Source organism: Nannospalax galili, unplaced genomic scaffold, assembly GCF_000622305.1.
Source record: "Nannospalax galili isolate Female #2095 unplaced genomic scaffold, S.galili_v1.0 scaffold786, whole genome shotgun sequence".
NCBI classification, from domain to species: domain Eukaryota; kingdom Metazoa; phylum Chordata; class Mammalia; order Rodentia; family Spalacidae; genus Nannospalax; species Nannospalax galili.
This window is the reverse complement of record NW_008355774.1, coordinates 631231-641920: the sequence shown is the minus strand read 5'-3', so window position 1 is coordinate 641920 and position 10690 is coordinate 631231. Positions and strand designations below refer to the sequence as shown.

Genomic DNA, 10690 nt, shown 5'->3' with positions numbered 1-10690 from the left:
TGGTTTTGGGGTTTTTTTTTTGCGGGGGGGGGGTGTTGAGACAGTGTCTTACTATGTAGCCCTGGCTGCTGACTGGCCTGGAACTCAGAGATCTGCCTGCCTCTACTCCTGAGTGCCTGAACTGAACACCTAGCTGTGCTTTTTCTTAAAGGCACCAGCAAATCATTTAAGTAGGACATTGATCTACTTTTACATTTTCGAGATTGCTAACCATGTAGATTAGTTTATAGAGAGACTAATGATGAAGTTTATTTTGTGATTCAAATAAGAGATGATTGCTAAAGGAAGACTATGAATATGGAAAGAAGATAGATTAAAGAGAAATGTCTAATCTACCAGGCTTTGTGATCAGTAGGTTTAGGACAAGTCACTGATGGTGATTGGGTTTTGGTTGGGTGTCTATAAAAAGAAAAGACACTTAAACCTTGAAACAAAAGGAGAAAATGGGATGACAAGAAGATAGGTACGTGTGTGTGTGTGTATTTATATCAGAAGAAAAGTAGCCACTTTTAACAAGAGAGCTTTGAACTGGCCTCTTTGTTTTTAAGTGTTTAAAACACTAGTAGCCAGAGGTTGTGCTTATAAAGAAAGGGAGATGATCTACAGAGCAAGCCCCTGAAGAGCCAAGCCAGAGTTTGAGACTGGCATTTTGTCTTTTGTGTCATGGCCCAATAATTGACTATGTATATATACTAAATAAGTCTTCATGTAAAATACTTCTACTGTTTATGGTAAACTTCTGATTATTCTGTTCTACTTTGTTTTCATTTTTTGAAGAAGTCCTTAATGTGACATTCCATTGGGTCATTCTGCAATTTGAAATACAGTGGGCGAGGTATATCTCTGTGTGTGTGTGTGTGTGTGTGTGTGTGTGTGTGTGTGTGTGTGAATGAATATATATGTGAATAAATGGTCTAGATCCAAGAAGTCAGACATAAAGTGGAAAGGACATCCTAGCCTAAGTCATCTGGAATGAGGCAATTCTGAGTGAAAGATAAGACTATTCTCCATCTGCACCACCCTTCATTCCACATTCTCCTGACTTTCCTTTCAGTCCTCTTTCCTGGTACTCTTTTTTTCTGAATTAGTGCTGGTACTCTCCAGCACTCTGCCCATTATTGTACTTTTATTCTGACTGTTGTTTTCTTGATTTGGACTATGCAAGATACCCAGGGCCTCAGCCACCACCAATAAGCCAACAAGTCTTAAGGGTTCATCCCAAGTCAGTTCTATTTTCTGAGCTCAAAAACCTCTATTTCCATTTGCAATTCTTGGGATCCTCTAGGCTCTTCAGATTGAACAGCTACTCATTACATTCTATATTATACTCTAGTTTAGTCCTGCTAAACTTCCTGTATTCTTGATAAAGAGTAGCACCTTCTTAGCCTACTGTCTACACCCATCCAGTCTTTGCTTTTTATTCCATAAGCTATATTCAGTTAATGACCAAATCCCTAATTCACTCTTTCCTCTTTATTCTAACCTCGAAACTGGACTCTTTGCTCCCAATCTCTGTTCCTTCTACTTTTTTTTTTTTTAAAGCAGAATTGGAATTTGTTTTATATATTTTTGTTTGTTTGTTTGTTTGTTTGTTTTGACAGTGTCTCCCTAGTCCCAGCCTGCCTGGAAGTCACTATGTAAACCACTAAGCTGGCCTCAATCTCACAGAGATCTGCCTGCCTCTGTCTCCAGAGAGGTGGGATTAAAGGCAGGCTCCACTGTGCCCAGATACACACACACACACACACACACACACACACACACACACACACACACACACACACACACACACACCCACACCCCCCCACCTCCCCCAGCAGCTCTCTCACACACACACACACACACACACACACACACACACACACACACACGAAGCCCTCTTCTGACCTCAGCGGCATTGCATGACACAGGTGCACTCACATTCATGTAGGCAATGCTCTCATACACATATAATAAAATATTTAAATACATATATATATTTTTTTAATGTGTATAAGTGTATTGCCTGCATGTATGTAAGTGCACCTGTGTTGTGCAATCCCCATGGAGGACAGAAGAGGTTGAAGCACCTAGAACTAACTATAGTTGTTAGCTGCCATGTGGGTGCTGGGATTTGAGCCCAAGTCTTCTCTAAGAACAGCCAGTGCTTTTAACCTCTGAGCCATCTCTTCAGCCCCCTTCAATCCATTTTTTTTATCACCAAAAAGATGTTTGTAAACAGAAACCTCCCCTTTGGGAACTGGGGATATAGCAACAACAGAGAACTTGCCTACTGTGCCTGAGGCATGAATTCAATCTCCAGCACCATAAAAGCAGAGAGAGTAAAGGCTCAGCAGTTAAGAGCACTGACTGCTCTTGCAGAGGACCCAGGTTCAATTCCCAGCACCCACATGGCAGCTACAAACCATCCTTAACTCCAGGTCCATGGGAATCCAAAGCCCTCTTCTGACCTCTGCAGCATTGCATGACACGGGTGCACTCACATACATGTATTTTTTTTTTGGTCTTTTTGAGACAGGGTCTCTTTGTAGCCCCAGCTGTCCTGGAACTCACTATGTAGACCAGGCTGTCCTTGAACTCACAGAGATCCGCCTGCCTCTGCCTTTGGAATGCTGGGATTAAAGGCATGCACCACCACACCTGGCTTAAAAATTTTTTTTTTTAAATAAAGGGTCTGAAGAGATAGCTCTCTTCTGTCTTCTACATGATTAGAGTTAAAGAGCACTGACTACAGGTGGGCATGATAGTGCATGCCTTTGAATCCAGCACTCTATAGGCAGAGGCAGGTGAGTTCAAGGCCAGCCTGGTCTATATAGTGTGTTCCAGGTCAGCCAGGGTTACATTTTTTTGAGGCCCTGTTCTCAAAAAAAAATAAAAGTGCTGGCTGTTTTTGCAGAGGATCTGGGTTCAGTTCCTAGCACCAGAGTGGCCGATAGCTGTTGTAATGCCAGTTCCAGGGGATCTGATACCCTCTTCCTGTCTTCCACAGGAATTGCATGACATGGGTACCGACATACATGCAGGCCAAACACTCATACACATGAAAAATAAAAAAATTAGGGAGCTGGAGAGATGGCTCAACAGTTAAGAACACTGGCTGTTCTTGCAGAAGACTTGGGTTCGAATCCCAGCCACCCACGTGGCAGCTAACTGTATGAAACTCTAGTTCTAGGGGATGGCCTCTTCTGTCCTCCGAGGGCATTGCACGACACGGGTGCACTTAACCTACATGCAGGCAATACACGCATGCCCATAAAATAAAAATTTTAAAAATATATGAAAAATAAAATAAATAAAATTTCAAAAAAATAAATCTGCTCTTTTAACATTTGCCTTTTTGTTACTGAGATTCTAGAGGACTTGCCCAAGAGCCTTAATTTGATCGTCAGCACAGCAAAAAGCAAAACAACAGTCACAATAAAATACTTGGTTTTTGTGACATGCATATTGCCTGATAAAAGGCCTAGCCTGCAGATTCTCTTTGCCTAAATCACTGATTGCAGAGCTATGATGTTTAAGGTATTTTTTTTTTTTAAATCTGGTCTCAAACGACCTTATCTTTAATCAGTTCCTGCCCCTCCTCTACTAGACAAATCATCTTCCTGGTCTTCTATATATATTTTTTTAATTTTATTTATAATTTTTATTTTACATGTATGCGTGTATTGCCTACATGTATATAAGTGCACCCGTGTCGTGCAGTGCCAGTGGAGGACAGAAGAGGCCGTCGAATCCCCTGGAAATAGAGTTAAAGACAGTTGTTAGGTGCCATATTGGTGATGGGATTTGAACCCAGGTCTTCTGCAAGAACAGCCAGTGTTCTTAACAGTTGAACCATTTCTCCAGCCCTGTCTTCTACATTTTTTCCTAGCTCAGAAGCTTATTTGTTCAGATTGAATTTAGGGTGTCTTCCTTTTTAAATTCTTGTCAATTTTGATGATGACCCTTTGAGTTTGTATTCTCTCCATTGTGTTTCTGTAGTACATATCCACTGTTGCCACATCCATAGTGTCCTGTAAACATCTGTTGACATGTTTTTCATGTTCTTTCTCATGAACAGGATCCAATCTTAGTCATTTCTTTATCCCCAGGTCAAACCAGGCACTGAGAGGTATTGCTTAATATACTTTATAGGAAGCAGACCTCAATTAAGAGGACAGCAGGTCACCTTGAAAATAATGATGTAATTGTATTTGTTTCTCTTAACAGTGATCGTAAACCTGTTGATAAAGAAGACACTGACACTAGCAGCAAAGGAGGCTGTGTCCAACAGACCACTGGCTGGAGGAAAGGAGCAGGCCTGGGATATAGCCATCCTGGATTGGGCTCATCAGAAGAGGTGAAATGATATCTGTCTTCCTGGTGGTTACATAAGCCTAGAATATACTTTAACTCTCAGCTGGATTTCTCTACTGTAGGTATAGGATTACGTCTCTGATCTTTGTTTTGTTTGCTACAAGGTCTCTCTGTATAGTTTAGGCCGATCTGGTGCTCTTGATTCCCCCTGTCTCAGCTTTGTGAATGCCAGGATTGCAAGTATATACTACTACACCCAGCTTCCCCTCAGCCTTTTTCCTCCTCCTCCTTTACTCTGTGTGTGTGTGTGTGTGTGTGTGTGTGTGTGTGTGTGTGTGTGTGTGTAGTCAAAGGACTATTTGCAGTTCTCTCCTACCATATAGGTCCTGGGGATCAAACTTAGGTCATCAGAACTAGCACTTTTCACTGAACCATCTCACCAGCCCCTCCCCCTTAATCTTAATTACTAGCTTATAACTTGTCATCCTGAGCCCTTGGTGAATTGCCTGATGGTGGGAAGAAGCTAGAATTGAGTTCATCATACTCTTAAAGAGTAAGCAGTAAGGCTGTGTGGGAGTCAGTATAAAGACTAAAGGATTGTTTGATTTAAAGAAGAGCTGATCTTTCTAAAGCAAGAGAATCTAGATAGGCTGACTAGACCTCAGTAGATGAACTTTCACTGAGGGACACTTGGGGACACTAACTTGACACAATAGGCCTTAAGACAAATGACAGAAGGTATGAATCCCAGTGGGGGGGGCTATGGGAGGTTGCCAGTGGAAAGGGGTAGAAAGATTATTAAGATTGAGATGTTCTGTATGAAATAAACAAAAATTCAATTAAAAAAACAAGGAGGCCTGGGGCTGTAATTCATGAATAGAGCAATCACCTCATACCTGAGACCCTAAGTTGCTCTAAAAAAAAGGGGGGGGGAGGTAGCTGGGTGTGGTGACACATGCTTTTAATCCCAGTACTTGGGAGGCAGAGGCAGGCCGATCTCTGTGAGTTCAAGGCCAGCTGGGGCTATAGGGAGACCCTGTCTCAAAAAGACCAAATAAAAATAAATAATAAATAAATAAATAAATATAATTACAAAAAATTTAAAAAGGCGGAAGGGAATGTGCCAGACCTCAGCATGGTAGCAGCACTGGGCAGAGGTGGGTGGGTCTCTCTGAGTTCAAGGCCAGCCTGGGTCTACGTAATGAGTTCTAGGCCATCCAGAGCTACATAGTAAAACCTTGTCTCAAAAGTGGGGGAGGGGGCTGGCTGGAGAGATGGCTCAGCAGTTAAGAAACTGAAAGCTCTTGTAGAGGGACTGGGGTTTGGTTCCCATCACCTACATGATGGCTAACAACCATCTATAACTCCAGTTCCAGGAGCTCTAACACCCTGTCTGACCTCCATGGGCATTGCACAACACAGGTACACTTACGTATATGCAGGCAATACACTCATACACATAAAACAAAAATAATAAATACTTAAAAAAAAAAAAAAAAAAGCAGGGAGAAGAAACCAAAAAAGAACCAGGGAGCCAACAATCAAAGACCCCTCTCTCTATGTGAAGGACTTTGATGGCTAAAATAATGGGGAGGACACACCTCCTCATATTTCAGGAAGAGCCCTTGGAAAAGATAATCAGAGGAAATATTGCCCATTTGGGGTTGGGTTGGGTCTCTGAAAATGCCAACTTTGGAAAACTGGCCTATTTCATTCCTATGGAACTTGTCTCCATTATCGAAGCCTCTGTTTGAAATCAAGGCATTGAGATACTCTTTTCTATAGGTCTCACTTAGCTCTTTCTTTTGCAGGCTGAAGGCCGGATGAGGGGGCCTAGTGGTGGGGCCCCAGGAAGAACCAGCAAAAGACAGTCCAATGAAACTTACCGAGATGCTGTTCGAAGAGTCATGTTTGCTCGGTATAAAGAACTCGATTAAAGTTACCACCTTCTTGTTTTGTTTGTCCATCTCTCCTTTTGTTTTGTTACTGTTCTTGCTGCTAGAACTTTTTTAAATAAACTTTTTTTCAATGTGATTATATTTTGCTAAATTTTTGGGTAGAGTTAATGGTAGAGATAGAAAAAACTTTATGGGCCTCCAGAGTGCTAGGATAAAGGCATGCACCACCAAGCCTGTCTCAATGGGAGAATTTCTCTCTTTTTTTTTTTTTTTGGTCTTTTTGAGACAGGTCTCCCCTGTAGCCCCAGCTGTCCTGGAACTCACTATGTAGACCAGGCTGGCCTTGAACTCACAGAGACCTGCCTGCCTCTGCCTCCCGAGTGCTGGGATCAAAGGCATGTGCCACCACGCCCAGCTTTTTTTTTAATTTTTACAAAAACTTTATTGAGAATTTTATACATGTATATAAGGTGTTTTGATCAAATCCATGCCCACTCCCTTCCAACATTCCCCCCAATGAAGAGGTAACCCTAAAATCTTTTAAGGATTAGATACAAGCTCCCAAATAGTTTTGACATTGTTGGCCTCACAGAGAGTCACCTGCCTCTTGTCTCCTAAGTGCTGGGATTAAGGGCATGTGCCACCATGCCCAGCTAGAAAAATTCGGACATTTATGAGCAACCATTTAGCTTTTATGACTAATAATAAGTACAGTCCAGTAAGTACCTCACAAATGCTCAGAAGTACTTATTGAGGGCTGGAGAGTTGGCTCAGTGGTCAAGAAAGCTTGCTTCATGGGGCTGGAGAGATGGCTCAGTGGTTAAGAGCACTGACTGCTCTTGCAGAGGACCTGGGTTCGATTCCCAGCACCTACATGGTGGCTACAAACCATCCTTAACTCCAGTTCCAGGGGAATCCAAAGCCCTCTTCTGACCTTCACAGCCTTCATGACACGGGTGCACTCATATACATGTAGGCAATACACTCATACACGTAAAATAATTTTTTGGGGGGGATCTTTTTGATACAGGGTCTCCCTGTAGCCCGAGCTGTCCTGGAACAGGACAGGCTGGCCTTGAACTCACAGAGATCCACCTGCCTCTGCCTCCCAACTGCTGAGATTACAGACATGTGCCACCATGCCCGGCTAAATAAATATTTTTTTTAAAAAAGCTTGCTTCTCTTCCAGAGGACCTAAGTTAGGTTCCCAGCAAGCCATGTCATATGGCTCACAACCACCTTTAACTTATGTTCCTAGGGATCCCACACCTTCTGGCCAGGCATGGTGGCACACACCATTAATCCCAGTACTCTGAAGTACTCTGAAGCCTGAGGCAAGTGGATCTCTGTGAGTTCCAGGCCAGCTGTAGCTATAGGAAGAACCTGTCTCAAACAAGCAAAAAGCTTGATGACCAGACATGGTTGTTCAAGCATATAATCCCAGCACTTGAGAGGTAGAAGCAGGAGGATCAGGAGCTCAAGGTCATCCCTGGTTACATACGGAGTTCAAGGCTTACTGGCCTACATAAACCCCTGTCTCTAAATAAATAAAAATACTTGTTGGGGGCTGGAGAAATGTCTCAGGTTAAGCACATGCCAATTGTTCTTACCGAGGTCCTGTATTCAGTTCCCAGCACCCACACAGGTTGTCCCACAAGTGCCTTGTAACTCCAGCTCTAAGGGACTGACACCCTTATCTGGACTCCATGGGCATCTGTATTCACATGCACTTATCCACACACAGGCACGCATATTACACTTTTTAAGAGTACTTTTTCTTTAAGATTTATTTCTTGGGCCAGGCATGGTGCCACACGCCTTTAATCCCAGCACTCCGGAGGCAGAGGCAGGTGGATCTCTGTGAGTTCAAGGCCAGCCTGGTCTACATAGTGAGTTCCAGGCCAGCTAGGGCTACAGGGAGACCCTGTCTCAAAAAGACCAAAAAAATTTTTTTTAATATTTTTTTACTTTTATGTGTATGAGAGTACTGCAATGCCCCCAGAGGTCAGAAGAGGGCATTGGATCCCCAGGAACTAGAATTGGGATGTTTGTTAATCACCAAGTGGGTGCTGGAAGCCAAATCCCAGTCCTCTGCAAGAGCAGCCAGTACACTTAACTGCAGCCATTTTTCCAGCCCCTTAAAACATTTTTAGTTATATGTATGTATGTGTGCTCACCATATGAGTGTGGGTACCGTGGAAGCTAGAGGGAGTGTTCAATCCCCTGGAGCTGAAATTACAGGTGTTTGTGAGTTGCCTGGCATGGATGCTGGGAATTGCACTTATGTCCCCTGGAAGAGCAGCAAGTGTTCTTACCCCTGAGCCATCTCTCTAACCCCATATGAAGATACTTTTCCTGGAAACAGATTCTCCACAATTTTTGAAGTTTTTGGTTATGAATTATTGATGTCCTTCCACTTACTTGGTTTGGTTTTTGCTGCCAGGGGGGCACACGCCTTTAATCCCAGCACTCAAGAGTCAGAGACAGGCAGATCTCTTGAGAGTTTGAGGCCAGCCTGATCTACATAGTGAGTTCCAGGTCAGCTGGGGCTACAGGGAGAACCTGTATCAAGAAGACTAAAAATAAAAATAAAATCTAGACCATGACAAGGCAGAGGAAGTTACCAGTTAGAGAAAAATGCTCCTAGACACTTCCCTCTTCTGAATGAATAAGAAACCTTTCAAGCCGGGTGTGGTTGGCACACACCTTTCATCCCACTGCTGTGGTGGCAGAGGCAAATGGATCTCTCTGAGTTCCAGGCCAGCTAGGGCTACATAGTGAGACCCTGTCTAAGTGGGAAGGAGGGAGGAAAAGAAGAAAGGGAGGGAAGGAGGAAGCGATGGAGGGAGGGAGAAAAGAAAAGGAAGAAAGAGAAAGATTAGCTCTCAGCCAGACATGGTGGCATAAGATTGGAGTCGCAGCACTTGGAAGGTAAATGGAGATCAGTTCAAAGTCATCCTAGGCTACCTAGAGAGTTCAAAGCCAGCTTGGGCTACATGAGACTGTCTCAAAAAAAGAAAAAATCAGTTCTGTAGGACACAAATTATGCTAACTGGATGATAGGACTATCTCCATAGAACACAGTCAAAAAATGTACTTCTGGGATTTTGTATTTTATTGGATTTTTTTTTCAAATGGTGGCATAGTGGTTTGGTTTCTGCTTGTTTTAAATGTGTGTGTGTGTGTGTGTGTGTGTGTGTGTGTGTGTGTGTGTGTGCTAGTGTGGTGGTCAGAGGACAACTTGATGGAGTTGCTCTCTTCCACCATATGGGTTCCAGAAGGATGAACCATCTCACAGGCCCTTGGTTTTGTTGGGTTTGTTTGGTTTTTTTTTGAGACAGGATCTCATCCAAATGTCCTTACCTAGCTGCTGAGGGCATGGACTCTGAAACCAAGCTAGTTCAATTTCCACTTCACTGCTATTATTAGCTCTGTATGTCTATAAAACTAAGACATCGATTGCTTCGACTAGGACAATAGAGAAAAGAACGGAAGAGAAAAATCAGAAATCCAAAACGTTGAAAATGTTAGGAGGCTAGGGGCTGGAGAGATGGCTCAGCAGTTAAGAGCACTGACTGCTTTTGCAGAGGACCCAGGTTCAATTCCCAGCACCTACATGGCGGCTATGAGCCGTCCTTGACTCCAGTTCCAGAGGAATCGGAAGCCCTCATATGACCACAGCATTGCACGACAGGGGTGCACTCACTTACATGCAGGCAATACATTCATACACATAAAATAAAAATAATTTTTTTCTAAAAAAGAAAAATGTTAGGCTAAGGGAGGTACTGCCTGCCACTGAGCTATTTTGGTTTTGCTTTGGATCTTAAGTTTCAGAGGCTTGCCTCAAACTCACAGCAGTCCTCCTGCCTCATCATCTGGACAAGTACAGGTGTGCAGCATCATGCCCAACCTGACACCTTTGCTTTAGAGAATGGATTGCTACTACAAAGAAGAATTTCTCCAGTCTCCATAAACCTCAATTTCCTCCTCTGAAATACCGGTTAAAAACCATCTCTAATTTAAAAAGATGTTTGTAAAGCTTCTAGCACATCTAACGGCGTCTAGGAAAGTAATAAGTAGTAACAATCCTTTAGAAGCTGTACTAGCCATGCCATGTGTGGCGCACGCCTCTAATCCCACCACAGAGGCAGGCGGATCTCTGTAAGTTCAAGGCCAGCCTGGTCTACATAGTTCCAGGCTAGCTGGAGCTACAGGGAGACCCTTTCTCAAAAAGGCAAAAACAAAAAAGAAGCGGAACTATATGTTGTGCAGGGTGTAAGGCAGTGGTAAAGCTTTCCTCCGGGTTCTCAAAGGCAGAATGGCAGCTGTGTATTAGATTAGAAGTGAAATAAGCAAGGAATTAATTCAGGGCCTAGGGACAGGCTGCCTGGGTGACCACACTTCCCGACAGCCCTCGCTCAGACAGGTGCCTTCGCAGATTGGACAGCGCTGCAGAGGCGGGGGCATGGGGGGGGGGGGGTGTCGGTTCGTGA

At 43.4% G+C, this 10690-nt stretch overlaps 1 protein-coding gene across 8 annotated transcripts in view; it reads left to right on the top strand.

Moving 5' to 3' along the window:
- Rbm6 (RNA binding motif protein 6) overlaps positions 1–6330 on the top strand; it is a 127853-nt gene extending 121523 nt beyond the window's left edge. For all 8 annotated transcript variants that reach the window (XM_008853153.2, XM_008853154.3, XM_029556137.1 and 5 more), the window contains 2 exons: positions 4210–4339; positions 6108–6330. In XM_008853153.2, coding sequence (XP_008851375.1) covers positions 4210–4339; positions 6108–6233 — 256 coding nt within the window. In that variant the 3' untranslated portion in view covers positions 6234–6330. The remainder of the gene's footprint in view (positions 1–4209; positions 4340–6107) is intronic.
- Positions 6331–10690: the final 4360 nt, after the last annotated feature.